At 38.8% G+C, this 19860-nt stretch overlaps 1 protein-coding gene across 2 annotated transcripts in view; it reads left to right on the top strand.

The window, feature by feature from the left end:
• The window catches only part of PAPSS1 (3'-phosphoadenosine 5'-phosphosulfate synthase 1), a 106920-nt gene that overhangs the window by 37805 nt on the left and 49255 nt on the right, over positions 1-19860 (top strand). For both annotated transcript variants that reach the window (XM_031010200.3, XM_004040246.5), the window contains exon 5: positions 555-673. In XM_031010200.3, the coding sequence (XP_030866060.2) occupies positions 555-673 (119 nt within the window). The remainder of the gene's footprint in view (positions 1-554; positions 674-19860) is intronic.

Here is a 19860-nt window from a genome sequence, read left to right as displayed (position 1 = left end):
TTGGATCACCTGGTATTAATTCCATATATCTTCACAGGCAGCTTGGGCATTTTCTTAAGACAAAAAAGAAAGAAAGAAGGTGACAAAAGTAGTAGAATTGATTCTTACTATTTGTGGATTTGATATTTATGAATTTGCCTACTTGACAAAATTTATTTGTAATCTCCACATCAATACTCCTGGCACTTTCATGGTCAGTGCAACACGTCCGACACACCCGACACAGTTCCCAGCGAAAATAAACAAGGCAGCACTTTGCCTTCTGGTTTTAGTTCTCAAACCATAAACAATTATTCTTTTTGCAGCCTATTTGGTGTCACATTTTTTACATTTTTGTGGTATTTTAGGTAGTTTTACAGTTTAAAATGGCCCCCAGTGCAGGAAAAGAAAAAGTTTAATTAGAAATCTCCCAAGAAAGATGCTTCATTACTATAGCCCTGTGGCTTGGGGGACAGCGCAGATACTAACTTCAATGTAGCAGAGATCTGCACTGAAAAAATAAACTATTTTAATTTTATTTTCCACCCTACTCTATTATCTGGTACCTTTTGCAGGTTTCACTGGGATCGATTCTGAATATGAAAAGCCAGAGGCCCCTGAGTTGGTGCTGAAAACAGACTCCTGTGATGTAAATGACTGTGTCCAGCAAGTTGTGGAACTTCTACAGGAACGGGTAAGAGAGGATGAAAGAAGGAATCATCAGAGAAAAATTATATCTCTCTCACGATCTTTCCCCTCCAAAAAAAAAATGGTGGTGTTAATATTGAGTAACATTTGTATTTTAAATGCTTCGAAATGCCAACAGTGTTCTGTGTCTGTATGTAAGTGTGTGAGGTGTTGTGGGGAGCACCGTGAATGTACAGTATGTGAAATATCCCCGTCAGTATAAACCTCAGGAGGCTTAGGAGTCAGTCTTGTACTTTACCAGTAATTTTGCCACAGAAAAATGCCTAACAGAAAATCCAGCCATGATTGTTCAGTCCTGTAACTTGATAGTATTAGATTTTTCAATTTGAGGTATACAAAGTAGTTAACTTTTCTTAGACATTTAGAGCGCCCACATTTTCCTTGTGATAACATGATGATCTCCTTATGGGTGGATTCTAGAGAGGGACCTGTGGAGGATGTAAGTTTCTAGGACATAAGGACCTTTGGGTGCCTGGGCATATGGAGGCATGAAGAGGCTTGGGGTTCTCCAGGGTACTCAGGCCCACTAACAAGTGCAGGGTTCCTTCAGACTTTAGTCTGGGTTTTTAGAAGTTTTCTTTCCCTTGTGTTTTGTCCATACTACCCTCAATCCCCTTTCCCCATTTCATTGGAGGGTCACATAGTTCATAGTTGAAGAGAATCTGGCCTCTATGTGGGTGGAGGTCTTGGGTCAGTGATTACCCTGTCACCTTGTCATGCATTCCCCACTTTGCTATTCAGTCCTGACTTAGGGGTACCTAGAAAAAGACATCATCTTTCCTCATTCTGTCCTAACTGTGGGTTTTGGAGTTCGAACCCCCTCTTAGTCTGCAAAATCCTGTAATAAACCTCTTTCATCTAGTGTATCTTACTGGATATATTAGACATACAACTTTAAAAAAATTTCTTTGTCTGAATATATTATAAATGTTTAGCCTTTGAGTTTTTCCACATTATAAAATATCTACCAGGTAGGTAACTTGGGACTTTCCTTCCTAATTTATTTATTTTATCCAAACATTGTAGCTGAATATATAGAAATAATGTAAATTGATACTGCTCTGATGTTTTTCTTTGTATTTACTGATCAGATATCATTATTTGCAGGCCACTGAGACATCCCAGGAGGTTTTATGCTTCATCATCTCTGCCTTCTAGGTTTCTTTTTAACTGACTTCTGCACTCTTATTCTAATCCTATTGTTCTACTTGTAGCTTCCTCCTTATCTCTCCAAAGCTGTCCCAGCATCCATTCTTTCATCATCCATCATCACCCACGCATTGATTAAAAGCCCATCACTGTAGTTACAGTCCTAGGCGCTAGTAATGCAAAGATTTATCAGCTGTGCCTCCATCCTTGAGGGATTTACATTATAAGTGATAGAAACAGACATAAGAGTGTTTAACTCCTAGGAAGTGTGTTAGAAATCATGATTTCAGTTATGTCTATGGCATACTGGGAGGCACAGGGGCTTTCTCATCTGTTTGTTCATTTTTAGAAAATACTTTTACTGGGCATAGAATTCTGCATGACAGATTGTTTTTTCTTTTAGTGCTTTAAAGATGTTCCATTTTTTAAAATTTGCTTCATTTCTGATGAGAAGTCTAATGTAATTCTTTTCCTTGTTCCTCTATGTGATTTTTTTTTCATGTCTGAATTTAAGATTTTCTGTTACTCCTTGGATTTTAGTGGGTTTAATATCGTGTGTCTAGGTCTTGTAGTAGATTTAGGTCTTTTTTCTTACTGTTTAGAATTCCCCAACCTGCTTGGGTAGATATATATTTTTTTCATTAGTTTTTGAAAATTCTTGGCCATTATCATGTGAAATATTTCTTTTGCCTTTTTCACTCTTCTTCTGGGACTCTAGTTACACATATGTTGAATAATATATTGTCCCACAGTTTTTAGATGCTCTGTTTCTTTCATCCCTTTTCTGTTAACATTTTAGCTTTGATAATTTCTGATTTTTAAGTTTGCTGATTCCTTATCTGTGTCCAATATATTGATAGGCTCATAGAAAGAATTTTTAAACTCTGATAATCATTAAAAAACAATTCTGTCATTATTTGACTTTTTTTTGATAGTATTCATTTTTCTGTTGAAATTCTCCATCTCTCCATGCATGCTGTCCACTTTTTCATTAGATCCTTTAACTTAATCCCAGTTAAAAAGTCCTATCTTGAGGAGTGTTTGAATCTGGGAGGTGGAAGTTGCAGTGAGCCGAGATTGCGCCACTGCTCTCCAGCCTGGGTGACAGAGCGAGATTCTGTCTCAAAAAAAAAAAAAAAGTCCTGCCTCATGGTTTGAACATGTGTGTTATTTCTGAATCTCATTTTGTTGAGATTTCTTTGTCATATCTCTTGACAGTGGGTAGTTTTTCTTGCTTTCTTGGTGTATCTTGTAATTTTTTGTGAATGCTAGACACTGTGTCTAGATGTACAGTAGAGATTGAGGTAGTGTTTATGTCATGGGCATGTTTCATTTTCTGTCATACTGTTACTGTAGTAGGTTGATTTAGCCCTCAGCTGGATTTGGCTGTCCTTATTCCTTATGAAGTTATTCTTAATGCACCAGAGGCTTCACATTTCTGTAGTGGTGGGCTCTTTTACCTTGTACTTAGTGTGGGGCCTGGCCTGCTCATGGGTTTTTCTTAGTGTTCCTGCTTCATCCTCAGTGTTCCCTGTATGCCTGTACCACAGAAGGAGTCTTCCTCCTGCTTGTCTCTCAGCAGCATACTGCTGTGGCTTATCACTTGGTGCTAGGCTCATGACTGCGAAGTGGTGATGATTCTCAGTTTCCTGGCCCACCTTCAGTCTTAGGCGTGACCTGTGCTCCTGAGTCTTGAGGTGGGTTTTTCTCAGTGCTCCTTCCCCTCCCTGCATAACAGCTAATCTCTGTTTTCACCCTGGGAGGCTGGGAGGGGAGTTTTCTTTTCCTCACATGCATTAGCATGTTTTATATCTGTTTTGTACTGGCTACCTGGTTTGTATGAATGCAGGATCTTGGGCCCAAAAGGGTTTCCTTCATCTCCTCCTTTGTGGCAGACCATATTTGCTTCCACCCCTCACCCAGAAACAGAGGACCCTGGGAAGGTTTGAGGGTTTCCTTTCCTTTTTCATTAGCTTAAGGCTTTTGTGGATATGAAAGAAGGGTCTGGTGAGTGAGCATAGTTTTTTTGCCTGTGCCCCACTGAGGAAGACTGTTATTAGTCTCTAGACCTGCTCCTGATTTATGTTTTGAGCACCTGCTATAGGCATGCTTGTGAGTGAGTGCAGGACCCCTTGTGTCCTCCAGTCCCCATTGTACTAAGCCTGTCACACTAGTCTACACTCAGCCTTTAAAAGTTTTAAAGACATTTTAGCTGTTTTCCTCTTACCTGCCTTTATTGCAACTACCTCTTCCTCCCATGTTCTGCTAAAGGTAAGCAGTTCATGTGCCTGGTCTTTTCTTGGTGGGACTTGTCACTCTTCGGAAGCAGTTCATCTCACTGCTTTTTTTCACCTCAGCTCTGCAGTGGGCTCAGGAAAGTTTATGATTGTAGATTGGCTGGCCTTTTGACTTGTTAGGTGATGCTTTCTTTTGGAATCTCTGTGTTTTGTTTTCAATGCATTGTCTACCCTTTCTCTTCACTTTACTCTGTTGCTGTTGTATATCGTTTTCTTAGAAATTTGCATAAAATTCTAGTTCTAGACATAGATATTAATTCCATCTCTTTTTTTATTTTTTTAATTTTTTACATTCAGCTAATACTTAAATGGCAACTTGATTTTTTTTTATACGTTAAGTTTTAGGGTACATGTGCACAACATGCTGGTTAGTTACATATGTATACATGTGCCATGTTGGTGTGCTGCACCCATTAACTCGTCATTTAACATTAGGTGTATCTCCTAATGCTATCCCTCCCCACTCCCCAAACCCCACAACAGGCCCCGGTGTGTGATGTTCCCTTTCCCGTGTCCATGCGTTCTCATTGTTCAGTTCCCACCTATGAGTGAGAACATGTGGTGTTTGGTTTTTTGTCGCTGCGATAGTTTGCTGAGAATGATGGTTTCCAGCTTCATCCATGTCCCTACAAAGGACATGAACTCATCATCTTTTATGACTGCATAGTATTCCATGGTGTATATGTGCCACATTTTCTTAATCCAGTCTATCATTGTTGGACATTTGGGTTGGTTCCAAGTCTTTGCTATGGTGAATAGTGCCGCAATAAACATACATGTACATGTGTCTTTATAGCAGCATGATTTACAGTCGTTTGGGGATATACCCAGTAATGGGATTGTTGGGTCCAATGGTATTTCTAGTTCTAGATCCCTGAGGAATCGCCACACTGACTTCCACAATGGTTGAACTAGTTTATAGTCCTACCAACAGTGTAAAAGTGTTCCTATTTCTCCACATCCTCTCCAGCACCTGTTGTTTCCTGACTTTTTAATGATCGCCATTCTAACTGGTGTGAGATGGTATCTCATTGTGGTTTTGATTTGCATTTCTCTGATGGCCAGTGATGATGAGCATTTTTTCATGTGTTTTTTGGCTGCATAAATGTCTTCTTTTGAGAAGTGCCTGTTCATATCCTTCTCCCACTTTTTGATGGGGTTGTTTGTTTTTTCCTTGTAAATTTGAGTTCTTTGTAGATTCTGGATATTAGCCCTTTGTCAGATGAGTAGATAGCAAAAATTTTCTCCCATTCTGTAGGTTGCCTGTTCACTCTGATGGTAGTTTCTTTTGCTGTGCAGAAGCTCTTTAGTTTAATTAGATCCCATTTGTCAATTTTGGCTTTTGTTGCCATTGCTTTTGGTGTTTTAGATATGAAGTCCTTGCCCATGCCTATGTCCTGAATGGTAATGCCTAGGTTTTCTTCTAGGGTTTTTATGGTTTTAGGTCTAACATTTAAGTCTTTAATCCATCTTGAATTGATTTTTGTATAAGGTGTAAGGAAGGGATCCAGTTTCAGCTTTCTACATATGGCTAGCCAGTTTTCCCAGCACCATTTATTAAATAGGGAATCGTTTCCCCATTTCTTATTTTTGTCAGGTTTGTCAAAGATCAGATAGTTGTAGATATGTGGCATTATTTCTGAGGGCTCTGTTCTGTTCCATTGATCTATATCTCTGTTTTGGTACCAGTACTATGCTGTTTTGGTTACTGTAGCCTTGTAGTATAGTTTGAAGTCAGGTAGTGTGATGCATCCAGCTTTGTTCTTTTGGCTTAGGATTGACTTGGCAATGTGGGCCCTTTTTTGGTTCCATATGAACTTTAAAGTAGTTTTTTCCAATTCTATGAAGAAAGTCCTTGGTAGCTTGATGGGGATGGCATTGAATCTGTGAATTACCTTGGGCAGTATGGCCATTTTCACGATATTGATTCTTCCTACCCATGAGCATGGAATGTTCTTCCATTTGTTTGTATCCTCTTTTATTTCATTGAGCAGTGGTTTATAGTTCTCCTTGAAGAGGTCTTTCACATCCCTTGTAAGCTGGATTCCTAGGTATTTTATTCTGTTTGAAGCCATTGTGAATGGGAGGTCACTCACGATTTGGCTCTCTGTTTGTCTGTTATTGGTGTATAAGAATGCTTGTGATTTTTGCACATTGATTTTGTATCCTGAGACTTTGCTGAAATTGGCTGTCAGCTTAAGGAGATTTTGGGCAGAGACGATGGGGTTTTCTAGATATACAATCATGTCATCTGCAAACAGGGACAATTTGACTTCCTCTTTTCCTAATTGAACGCCCTTTATTTCCTTCTCCTGCATGATTGCCCTGGCCAGAACTTCCAACACTATGTTGAATAGGAGTGGTGAGAGAGGGCATCCCTGTCTTGTGCCAGTTTTCAAAGGGAATGCTTCCAGTTTTTGCCCATTCAATATGATATTGGCTGTGGGTTTGTCATAGATAGCTCTTATTATTTTGAGATACATCCCATCAATACCTAATTTATTGAGAGTTTTTAGCGTGAAGCATTGTTGAGTTTTGTCAAAGGCCTTTTCTGCATCTCTTGAGAGAATCATATGGTTTTTGTCTTTGGTTCTGTTTATATGCTGGATTATGTTTATTGATTTGTGTATGTTGAACCAGCCTTGCATCCCAGGGATGAAGCCCACTTGATCATGGTGGATAAGCTTTTTGATGTGCTGCTGGATTTGGTTTGCCAGTGAGGATTTTTGCATCGATGTTCACCAGGGATATTGGTCTAGAAGTTTCTTTTTTTGCTGTGTCTCTGCCAGGCTTTGGTAGCAGGATGATGCTGGCTTCATAAAATGAGTTAGGGAGGATTCCCTCTTTTTCTATTGATTGGAATAGTTTCAGAAGGAATGGTACCAGCTCCTCCTTGTACCTCTGGTAGAATTCGGCTGTGAATCCATCTGGTCCTGGACTTTTTTGGTTGGTAAGTTATTAATTATTGCCTCAATTTCAGAGCCTGTTATTGGTCTATTCAGAGATTCAACTTCTTCCTGGTTTAGTCTTGGGAGGGTGTATGTGTGAAGGAATTTATCCATTTCTTCTAGATTTTCTAGTTTATTTGTGTAGAGGTGTTGATAGTATTTTCTGATGGTAGTTTGTATTTCTGTGGGATCAGTGGTGATATCCCCTTTATCATTTTTTATTGCATCTATTTGATTCTTCTCTCCTTTCTTCTTTATTAGTCTTGTTAGTGGTCTATCAATTTTGTTGATCTTTTTAAAAAATCAGCTCCTGGATTCATTGATTTTTTTGAAGAGTTTTTTGTGTCTCTGTTTCCTTCAGTTCTGCTCTGATCTTAGTTATTTCTTGCCTTCTGCTAGCTTTTGAATGTGTTTGCTCTTGCTTCTCTAGTTCTTTTAATTGTGATGTTAGGGTGTCCATTTTAGATCTTTCCTGCTTTCCCTTGTGGGCATTCAGTGCTATAAATTTCTCTCTACACACTGCTTTGAATGTGTCCCAGAGATTCTGGTATGTTGTGTCTTTGTTCTCGTTGGTTTCAAAGAACATCTTTATTTCTGCCTTCATTTCATTGTGTACCCAATAGTCTTTCAGGAGCAGGTTGTTCAGTTTCCATGTAGTTGAGTGGTTTTGAGTGAGTTTCTTAATCCTGAGTTCTAGTTTGATTGCACTGTGGTCTGAGAGACAGTTTGTTATAATTTCTTTTCTTTTACATTTGCTGAGGAGTGCTTTACTTCCAACTATGTGATGCATTTTGGAGTAAGTGCGGTGTGGTGCTGAGAATAATGTATATTCTGTTGATTTGGGGTGGAGAGCTCTGTAGATGTCTATTAGGTCTGCTTGGTGCAGAGCTGAGTTAAATTCCTGGATATCCTTTTTAACTTTCTGTCTCGTGGATCTGTCTAATGTTGACAGTGAGGTGTTAAAGTCTCCCATTATTATTGTGTGGGAGTCTAAGTCTCTTTCTAGGTCTCTAAGGACTTGCTTTATGAATCTGGGTGCTCCTGTATTGGTTGAATATATATTTAGGATAGTTAGCTCTTCTTGTTGAATTGATCCCTTTACCATTACGTAATGGCCTTCTTTGTCTCTTTTGATCTTTGTTGGTTTAAAGTGTGTTTTATCAGAGACTAGGATTGCAACCCCTGCCTTTTTTTGTTTTCCGTTTGCTTGGTAGATCTTCCTCCATCCCTTTATTTGAGCCTATGTGTGTCTCCGCACGTGAGATGGGTTTCCTGAATACAGCACACTGATGGGTCTTGACTCTTTATCCAATTTGCCAGTCTGTGTCTTTTAATTGGAGCATTTAGCCCATTTACATTTAAGGTTAATATTGTTATGTGTGAATTTGATCCTGTCATTATTATGTTAGCTGGTTATTTTGCTCATTAGTTGATGCAGTTTCGGTCTTTACAATTTGTCACATTTTTGCAGTGGCTGGTACCGGTTGTTCCTTTCTATGTTTACTGCTTCCTTCAGAAGCTCTTTTAGAGCAGGCCTGGTGGTGACAAAATCTCTTAGCATTTGCTTGTCTGTAAAGGATTTTATTTCTCCTTCACTTATGAAGCTTAGTTTGGCTGGATATGAAATTCTGAGTTGAAAATTCTTTTCTTTAAGAATGTTGAATATTGGCCCCCACTCTCTTCTGGCTTGTAGAGCTTCTGCTGAGAGATCAGCTGTTAGTCTGATGGGCTTCCCTTTGTGGGTAACCCGACCTTTCTCTCTGGCTGCCCTTACCATTTTTTTCTTCATTTCAACTTTGGTGAATCTGACAATTATGTGTCTTGGAGTTGTTCTTCTGGAGGAGTATCTTGGTGGTGTTCTCTGTGTTTCCTGAATTTGAATGTTGGCCTGCCTTGCTAGATTGGGGAAGTTCTCCTGGGTAATATCCTGCAGGGTGTCATTCTCCCTGTCACTTTCAGCTACACCAATCAGAAGTAGATTTGGTCTTTTCACATAGTCCCATATTTCTTGGAGGCTTTGTTCATTTCTTTTTATTCTTTTTTCTCTGAACTTCTCTTCTCGCTTCATTTCATTCATTTAATCTTCCATCACTGATACCCTTTCTTCCAGTTGATCGAATTGGCTACTGAGGCTTGTGCATTCATCACGTAGTTCTCATGCCTTGGTTTTCAGCTCCATCAGGTCCTTTAAGGACTTCTCTGCATTGGTTATTCTAGTTGGCCATTTGTCTAATTTTTTTTCAAGGTTTTTAACTTCTTTGCCGTGGGTTCGAACTTCCTCCTTTAGCTCGGAGTAGTTTGATTGTCTGAAGCCTTCTTCTCTCAACTTGTCAAAGTCATTCCCCGTCCAGCTTTGTTCCATTGCTGGTGAGGAGCTGCGTTCCTTTGGAGGAGGAGAGGTGCTCTGATTTTTAGAGTTTCCAGTTTTTCTGCTCTGTTTTTTTGCCATCTTTGTGGTTTTATCTACCTTTGGTCTTTGATGATGGTGACTTACAGATAGGGTTTTGGTGTGGATGTCCTTTCTGTTTGTTAGTTTTCCTTCTAACAGTCAGGACCCTCAGCTGCAGGTCTGTTGGAGTTTGCTGGAGGTCCACTCCAGACCCTGTTTGCCTGGGTATCAGCAGCGGAGGCTGCAGAACAGCAGATATTGGTGAGCAGCAAATGTTGCTGCCTGATCCGTTCCTCTGGAAGTTTTTTCTCAGAGGAGTACCTGGCTGTGTGAGGTGTCAGTCTGCCCCTACTGGGGGGTGCCTCCCAGTTAGGCTTGGGGGTCAGGGACCCACTTGAGGCAATCTGTCAGTTCTCAGATCTCCAACTGCGTGCTGGGAGAACCACTACTCTCTTCAAAGCTGTCAGACAGGGACATTTAAGTCTGCAGAGGATTCTGCTGCCTTTTGTTTGGCTATTCCCTGCCCCCAGAGGTGGAGTCTACAGAAGCAGGCAGGCCTCCTTGAGCTGTGATGGGCTCCACCCAGTTCCAGCTTCCAGGCCACTTTGTTTACCTACTCAATCCTTGGCAATGGTGGGCGCCCCTCCCCCAGCCTCGCTGCCATCTTGCAGTTTGATCTCAGACTGCTGTGCTAGCAATGAGCGAGGCTCCGTGGGTGTAGGACCCTCCGACCCCGGCATGGGATATAATCTCCTGGTGTGCTGTTTGCTAAGACTGTTGGAAAAGTGCGGTATTAGGGTGGGAGTGACCTGATTTTCCAGGTGCCATGTGTCACCCCTTTCTTTGACTAGAAAAGGGAATTCCCTGACCCCTTGCGCTTCCTGGGTGAGGCGATGCCTCGCCCTGCTTCATCTCATGCTTGGTGCACTGCACCCACTGTCCTGCACCCACTTTCCGACACTCCCCAGTGAGATGCGCCCGGTACTTCAGTTGGAAATGCAGAAATCACCCATTTTCTGCATCGCTCACACTGGGAGCTGTAGACTGGAGCTGTTCCTATTCGGCCGTCTTTGCACCACCCACCTCCATCTCATTTTTATTGGAACTATAGTTCTAGTATTTTTCCTTTTCATTTTGATTGTAGTTTTGTTTGAGTTTTTTGTATACTGAATCTATCTTTTTTTTAACTTGAAATTTGCCATATCAGCGTTAGAAAGTTGACCCTCTGTATCTGGAGTTCTATATATGTGGGTTCCACATTTGTGGATACAAACAATCATGGATTGAGAATATTCAGGAAAATTAATACAACAATGAAAAAGAATACAATTTTAAAAAGAATACAATTATATACTTATATAACATTTACATTGTATTAGGTATTATATGTAATCCAGAGATGATATAAAGTGTATGGGAAGATGTGTGTAGATTGTATGCAAATGCTATGCCATTTTATATCACTTGAGCGTCTGTGGATTTTGGTGTCCTCAAGGAGTCCTGGAACCAATTCCTCTCAGATACTGAGGGATGACTGTACAGTTTTATTATTTGTTTTGATTTTTTTATGTCTAGTTAGTGATTCATAAGTGTTTTATAAGATCTCAGAAAAATGCACATATTTAATAAATACCATTTTGTATAATTTTATGGGGCTTATTAATCTTTGACTATAAATTCCAGATAGTTCAGACATGTATATGGGATTATTAAGCTTAATTTGCTTTGGGTGCCACAGGTTTCTTCCACCTTCTTCCCGTCTTTCTCTCTTTAAATTCATAATCACTTGTTTGGGGCCCTATTTAGAATAGTGTCCTTTGGGTTTGACACTTTTCCTACATGTAGGCTCTTTTTTTTCTTTAGGGAGGAAGATAATTTTAAGTTTTTCTTGGAAAAAAAAACTTGATTTTGAGAAAATTTTGCAGCTCTTCACTTATTTTTTCACTAATGTTCTTCCTGTTCCAGGATTCAGTCCAGGATTCCGCATTGTATTCAGGGTTCAGTTGGTTTTTAACTATAATTCTGTATAATGAAAATACAGATTCCTGTGGTATTTGTGATCCATAGGACTTTGCATCTTGCTTTTATTCCCTGATGGTTAAAAACTGAAGGTAAATTGACACTGTATGATTTTAGGATCACACTATCCCATATTCCCCTAACTGGTTACCACAACTCCAGTTCTGTGTGTGCCCTTTAGTCTGTCCTATAATATTCACAAAGTCATCTTTCTAAAGTGTAGTCTAAGCATTTCCTTTTTTTAGCTCTAAAACACTTATTGATTTTTCCATTGTTTATAGAATTGAGATGATTTATACCTGGCATATGCCAGGTGTGGTGGTTCACACTTGTAATCCCAGCACTTTGGGAAACTGAAGCAGGAAGATTGCTTGAGGCCAGGAGTTCAAGACCAGCCTGGGCAACATAGTGAGATCCTGTCCTTGTCTCCAAAAGTTTTTTTTAAAAAGTAGTCAGGTGTGGTGGCACATCCCAGATACTTAGGAGGCAGAGGCACGAGGATCTCTTGAGCCCAGGAGTTTGAGGCTGCAGAGAGCTATGATTCTGCCACTGCCCTCCAGCCTGGATGACAGAGTGAGACCCTGTCTGAAATAAAAAAAAAAAAATAATAAAATGCATCAATAAAAATAAGATAAAATAAAGAGGAAAGATGATTTGTGTTCACAGTTCTTCATAGTTTGGTTCCATGCTGCATATTTTCTTATTTATTGTCCTTATGAAGTTCACCATAGTATTTTCTTTCTTTCTTTGGCGCTATCTATTGCTTGTCTTATCTCTGTAGTCTTAGTTAATGCCTTCCTCCTAATTTATTTGTACCTAATTAATGATTATGCTAATTGCTCTTCCTTGTATATGGATACTAATCTGTATTATGCCTGCTAGACAATCTGATGATTGGACAGTTTCATTCAAGGATATTATCCTTGAAAAAGAAGGATAGATAAGAAATTAACATTTGCTGAGTCCTTATTATAAGGGACATATTTATAGTATGTTGTCTTTTAAAATAACTTGTTCTGTTCATTTCAGTTGGAGGAAAGTGGCCTTTTTTCCTAATTTAGCTTCCAACTATCTCTCATCTGAATTACTGTGGTAGTTTTCCAAGTGGTCCTTGTGCTAAGCTCTTTTCATATGTTGTTTGATTTTATTCATACAGTAAACCTTTGAAGTATTTCAGAGAAATGAAGAAACTTGTTCATGGACATGTTGGATTCTGCATCTAGAATTTCAGTAATTTTCTTATACCTCTGGCTTTTACTTTCAGGAGTGTTCTCCTTACACTTAAGTGAGATGTAATTAAATCTACATCCAGAAGGGGATTCTGGTTATGTTCATTTAGGAGAGAGAAATTTTCTTTTGAAAAACTGTTAATTTTTATCTTAAAGGTGGGTGGTGACAAAAGAAGAAATGCAAATGCCTCCTTAATTTGATAGCTTTCTTTTGGTATCAGCCTCCTTTTCAATATTTGTTACATGCTTTTCTGAATAAATGACTTCACTTCCCAATGAAAGCGTGCATATTTCTCTGTTGTACTTAGTTGATCTTTTTAGTTAATTTAACAGATAGTTAGTGCTATATGTGGTAGGCACTTTTGTGAACACTGCGGATGTGGCAGTGAATTAAGCAATAAACATTCCGGCCTCATGGACCTTAATTTTTGGTCTTCACCACTGTTATTTTGTTTATAGTGTATAGACTAGGATAAGCATATATAGATTCATTTATTTCTCTTCTTTTATACTATGATGTAGAATTTTAAAATGTAATTGAGGAAGAAATACACATATACACACAACTATATCTGTCTTTTATTTTCTTTTGGTTGTTTTTCTCGCTAAGTTGGATCCCAGTGGGCATTAGGGCACATGGAGAAACCAGTGAATACCTGACATTCAGCTCAAAGTTCATCCTTAGAAATGCCAGTTGTGCATTTGCCCACTGTACTTCATTGCAAAGTGACTTGCTATAATGTGTACTTTTCATATCAAACTCCCTCTATCCAGGGGTAGCAAATTCAGTTCATTTAACTTCGTTGTTATCACAAAGACATTTGTTAGGTTTTCCAAAGGTGGGCTATGGGAGGACACATAGTACAATCTAAATATAGATTGGGAGGTGAAGGGGATGAATATATCAAGTACCATGTTGCTTTAAAGCAAGGAATAATAACCAAATTTATGTAGCTTTAGAGTATGTGTTTGGAGTAGGGAGGTGAAGGTTAGGGGTCCTACATTAACCAGCATTATGTAAAAGAATATATAAATGTGTGTGCTGAAAGCGAATGCCATGGGCAGTATATTAGGGTTCTCTAGAGGGACAGAACTAATGGAATATACATACATATATATATGTGTGTGTATATATATTTTATATATATATGAGTTTATTAAGTATTAACTTGCATGATCACAAGGTCCCACAGTTGGCCATCTGCAGGCTGAGGAGCCAGGAGAGCCAGTCTGAGTTCCAAAACTGAAGAACTTGGAGTCTGATGTTCGAGGGCAGGAAGCATCCAACACGGGAGAAAGATGTAGGCTGGGAGGCTAGGCCAGTCTCTCTTTTCACATTTTCCTGCCTGCTTATATTCTAGTGATGCTTGTAGTTGATTAGATGGTGCCTACCCAGATTAAGAATGGGTCTGGGTTTCCTAGCCCACTGACTCAAATGTTAATCTCCTTTGGCAACGCACCCAGGATCAATACTTTGTATCGTTTCCATCCAATCAAGTTGACACACAGTATTAACCATCACAGGCAGAGATGGAGACCATCAACAGTAACTTACCAGTTGAACTCTTACTGTGTGCTAGGCCCTGTGTTAGGTACTGCAGTGGCATTATTGCATCTAATTTACATTGAAACTGAGAAGTATTTATAATTATCTTCATTTTGCTGATGAGGAAACAGATTCCAGAGGTGAAGTTATTTGTCCCAGATAGTTCAGTTGGGGAGAGGTTTGCACACAGTTCTGATTGATTCTGCAGCCTACACACTCATGTTTCTACTACTCTGCCTTTACTAGTATTTAGATTCTTTCCATTTCTAGTTTATTTCTGAAATATGAATCTTTTCTCTGACTCTCTTTCACATTCCTTGATCAGTTGTTCCCTAACTGTAGTTGGGATTAAGAAATGGGAGAGGCATGGGCATTTCGTTGACCTTAGAAAGATTTATTATTTCTTGAATACTTTTAAAATACTTGAGCAGATCAAAGACAACACTATCTGGGTTGGAAAGAATGTTTATTAAAGAAATAAACTGCTCATACCCGTGCCCAGCTAGTGTGAAATGCTTGTTCTATGTAAGTGCAATAAGAATAGTGTTTGTAGGTTATCTAATTTACCTTGGAAAGAGGCACATTTTGCCTAATGAATTATGATTTATGTAAGTCCTAAAACCTGAATCTAAGTGGTAAAAGGTTATACTATATATAATGACAACTTTATTTCTAAAATAAACTAAGTAAATTTTATCCCCTCTTCAAGCTTAGTTTTGTAAGACTTTTGAAGACTTTTTTTCTCACAATAACCAGTTTTTTGTTTGATCTCTGATATCATCTGGTATCCAGTGATTCAATTTAATTTTGACCCTAGCTATCTGGAGTTAGTTCAGACCTCACAGGTTAAGGGCTCACTCCTATACACTGCCCTGTTTTAGACACCAGCCCAAATGGGGTGCCCAGGCTACCCACTTTCTTGCCTGGCTGATTATAAATCCAAGGTTTCCCACCTCCCTACCCTGTCCCCACACCAGGTTTGATCATTGGCTAGGACAACTCATAGAACTCAGTAAAGTGCTTTATTTGCTATTTCCAGTTTCTTATAGACTCAGTAACAGCCAGGTGGAAGAGATGTGCAGGGAAAGGGTGGCAGAGCTTCCATGCTTTCTCTATGAACTTCAACCCCCACCCCCAAGTACCTCTGTGTGCTCACCAACTGGGAAGCTCTCTGAACCCCATCATTTAGAAGTTTTTATGTAGGCTTTACGTCGCACATTTGATTAAATCATTGGCCATTGGTGATTGAACTCAATCTCTCTAATGCCTTTCTGCTCCCCAGAGGTCAGGGGAGAAGAGTGAGGCTGAAAGTTTCAACCCTGTGATGGTGACTTGGACTTTCTGGTCCCAGTTCCCATCATGAAGCTGTCTAGGAGCCCTTCAGCCAAGAGTCCTCTCCTCAGCACTCCAAAGGCACATTGATCACTTAGGGGATTTCAAGGGTGTTAGGAGCTCTGTGCCAAGAACTGAGGACAAAGACCAAACACTGTATGTATTTCCAATTGTATACCACTTTTTATTAGAGAGAAGAAAGTACTATGGTCTGGGACTTCCCAGAGAATGAAGGTGTTTGAAAAGCACTGTTTTCATGGAAAAATAGTGGTAAGTAGAGTTTGCTTTTATCTGTTCCTCTGTATTCCTTTGGAGAGAGTCTTCTGAAGTGAATTGTACCTGGAATTGTTTAATGGTCTTCAGTAAGATACAGTATTTATTTCATTGTCCAAGAAAAATGTTTTTAGTATGCTGTACAATGGGTAATATAGGATGATGGGTCCTTTGGTTACCATGGGTACTTTACATAAAGTTAAGAATTCTCTGTCATTTCCTGGGTTGCCTTCTCTTTCACTGTGGCTATGTAATATAATCAGGATAGATAAAGTGGTCATTCATATAAAGACTGCATTTCTTAGTGTTTTCTCACAGCATCTTCATTTTCTTTGTTTGGTATGTATTTGTTTAAGAAAATAGAAAACACTAACAAATCAGGATTTTTTTATTTTCCTAGACCCTAAATTGGTCACTAGATGGCCTGCTAGTATTGCATTTTAACTTGGCTTGTTATGACATAAGGAAGTAGACTTCTTGCTGCTGGTTTTAATCTAAAGTGATATTTAAAATACTGTTTTAAAATCTACCAGGAACTCTAGATTTACTAGTGCTATAAATTATTTAAAGGTTTGTCTTTTTAAGAAATGGTGGTTTAGTGCTCTAAATGGGTTTTATGCTACACATAAAAGCCAGACTTTGCAGCTCAGTTTTAAAGTGTTGCCAGAATGTCGTTTGGTGTTCATGCTTTGGATGCATGTAGTTTAGATAATAGAAATTTAATAGTTACATAAAAATATGAATGTGCCCTTGTGTTCAAATCTGTTGAGCAGATTTGGCTCAAGAAAAAAGTACAGAAAGTATTTAAAGGAAAACTTAAAATGTGGAATCATTGTATTAACATGTTCAGAGTTCTTTAGGAAGATTAAAATGAGAGGCGAGAGCTACCACTTTCATGTAGCGCATGTTGTTTGCCCTGCCTGCCAGTGTCCAGGTAAAAACAAAAACAGTTGTCTGTTTTTGGATACAACATATGTTAGATGTTAGACTGTCAAAGTCAAACAACGTTCTGGGTACCCCATGTTACATTTTAAAATTAAATTAATACTTATAAATTTATAATATCTCTAGACTTACAGGTTACGGAATTCACCTCTCATTAATAGTAGAGTGTGGGTCATTTACTGATCCCCTGCTCAGGAGGACTCCTAGGACCTCCCTGAGCCCCCTTTACCCTTCAGTGCGGGGTGACTGGAGCCTTTCAGATTGGAGGTGAGGTGTCCAGGTGTGTGCAGACTTTTTCCTGGCCTGGCTTGTGATCTCTTTGTGTTTTAAAGGACATTTCATGAAACAAAGGGTTTTATATGTACAAATTGAAGAAGAGCACGTTGTTTCTAATAGCTGTGTCTGTGGAAATCCTAATGAATCCCAAATAAAGTGGATAGCTCATGTGGCAGGGACCAACTTTCTGTTGTCCAGATATCTTGCCTCACTTTGAGGTGGTTTTGCTCCTTTCAGATGTTTAGTAGTGGTTTTGGAAACTGAGATTTGTCACTGGAATGTGCTAGAAGCTGGCAGTATCTGCATGTTTAAGATTCTTTTTATATTACTGTAAGAGACTGAGTCCTTTTGTCTTTACACATAGAATCTGTGTATAACTCATTTCCACAGACTGAGCAGATGCTCCCAGTTCCTCTTGATTCATGCTATTTTTGCATTAATTCCCAAAACATTCACTCTCTGTATCTTTTTTAGAAGAGAAAAACAGTAGCAACCTTTTGAATGTCTATTTTGGCATTGGTTAGGTATCAGAAGAATTTTGTATTGAAGTTGTGAGGCTAAAATCCATTTAAAAATATTGTTGGGTGTGAATTTTGAAAAGGGAAGAGTTTTATGAAATGCTTCTAATGAAAAAGTAATTTTGACTCAAAAACAAAATATGAAAAAATTTCCCTTCTTGAAAAGAAAGTGGTTATAGCCTTTGTTAATACATGTAAAGTAGCACATTAATAAAATGCTCAACTATGAATAACTTTATTAGTGCACAAAATATTTCAGTAATTTGATGGGGCTTACAGTATAGATATTGCCCTTTTCATGTTCAAACTAGTTACCTTGGAGACAGATTTGATCGCAAATTATTTGCACAGTTTTTTTTTTTTTTTAACTTGGGGATATGGTTGGAAGGAAATGGTAGACATCATCTATAGAAACATTCATTAGTGCAGAGTTCTTATTTGGACCATCTCTTCAGAGGAAGCAGAGATGCACCTGAGTGTGCCCTCAGTGTTGTGGGGTCTCCAGGATGGAGGGAAGGAACAGTCCCAGCCCTGTGCCTGGAGCATTGCAGTGGACTGTGCACACTGCTGCTGGTCTTCGGTCTTTGTGAGCTGAACTAGGGATGCTGGTTTAGGAAACCAGCTAAACATGCCTTGTTGTAGCCAGTAAAAATCAGAAGATGTGTTTGCTGCATGCTTTCTTCTGCTTCTCTAGGATTGTGACAATTTTCAGCAGTAAACCTGGGGGAGAGTAGTCAAGCCCCATCACAGCATACAAAAAGATATCCCATCCTTACAATAATATACATTTCAGAGATGGCAAAGAAAGCTTTATATAGAGTTTTTCTTACCATTGAAGTTGAGAATGAGATTCTTCTCTTCTCTGGAGTCCTTTGTCATTTGTTCCCAGACTGCATATCCTGCTAAGGGATCCTCAGCATTGGAAATGGAGGCTCATGATTTATTCACAGTGGCAGGGTTTGGAACAGTCGGTTGCAAATTGCTTACTTGTCTTTAGTAGAACTATTTAGGCTCAACTGAAATGCTGAATATCTTTTATTTTTCTCTAGAACCTTACCAACGCATTGGAAGATCACATGCTGACTAAAAACTTGGGAATTATGTTTAATAAAATCATGAAAATAAGAAAAATTTGTGTGACAAAATACTTACTACCTTAGTTTTCAGTACTTCTCAACAATATGACCTTGGAAGATATAGTCTAATTTCTTGGACTTCAATTCGCTCATCTATGAAATGGGAAATAATTAAAGTGCCTGCCTCAGGATTGTGCAGAGGATTCTATGAGTTGATACATGCAGAGTGCTTAAACAGTTCCTGGCATGTAGCAAGCGTACTCTAATTATTGAGTATTCTTTTTATGTTAAGTCCATTGAAAGACAGTATTGCAGGGATTTGGGTCAAGTTGTTGACCTCTTTTAGGCCTCGATTTCCTCTGTAAAGAAGGGATAGCAGTAGTTTCTTCTGCCTTCATTAGTAGGACTGTGTGAAGATTAATGGATTAAAATTCACATGAAGCCTTTAGAACAACGTGTGGTGTTATAGTCAGTTCTCACTAATATTATCCTCCACTCTTCAGGTACTTTAAGTCACTAGTTTGTCAAAACAGCCCTGTAACATATATGTGTGTATCTTTCTTGTACTTTTTTTTAAACAACTGGGGAGACACGTTGTAAGATGCTCAAGATTGCACTGTTAGAATTGGAACTCAGATCTTAAATATAAAAAGCCTTTGCCCTCTTTTTTTACTTCACATTCTTAGGGATAAGAACATTGGAAATAACTGACCTATAGACTTCTGTTGCTTTTTGTATCTCGTTGGTTTTGAAGATGTTATGCCCCTAAAGCTTTGTGATTATGTAAATATTTAATTTTAAGTGTCTCGTGAAAGTGTATCATACTCTTCCTCACAAAAGTCCTAATGAGCGCCTGACTTTTTTGTGTAACTTGTTATGTTTAGTGTTTTCTTCCCCTAGTGTAGAAGATTTCAATTCTTTACTTTGTAGCTGCAAAGAATCTGTATGCCTCAAGGCATCTTTGGAGGCTTTACATATCGAAGAAGCTAACTGAACATACAGAATGTATGTGTAGTTTACTTAATGCACATCGTATTGTCCTTCCAGGAAAAAATGACTCTGAATTTTTATTTTCTACTTGATGAAGTAATAGACTTTGTACAGACTGCTAAACTATCATTTGTCCTGTGATGTACCTATGGATGGAGACCAGATCAAAGGGAAGACAGAAAAATG

Source organism: Gorilla gorilla, chromosome 3 (assembly GCF_029281585.2).
Source record: "Gorilla gorilla gorilla isolate KB3781 chromosome 3, NHGRI_mGorGor1-v2.1_pri, whole genome shotgun sequence".
Taxonomy (NCBI): domain Eukaryota; kingdom Metazoa; phylum Chordata; class Mammalia; order Primates; family Hominidae; genus Gorilla; species Gorilla gorilla.
This window is presented reverse-complemented; position numbering and strand designations above follow the sequence as displayed.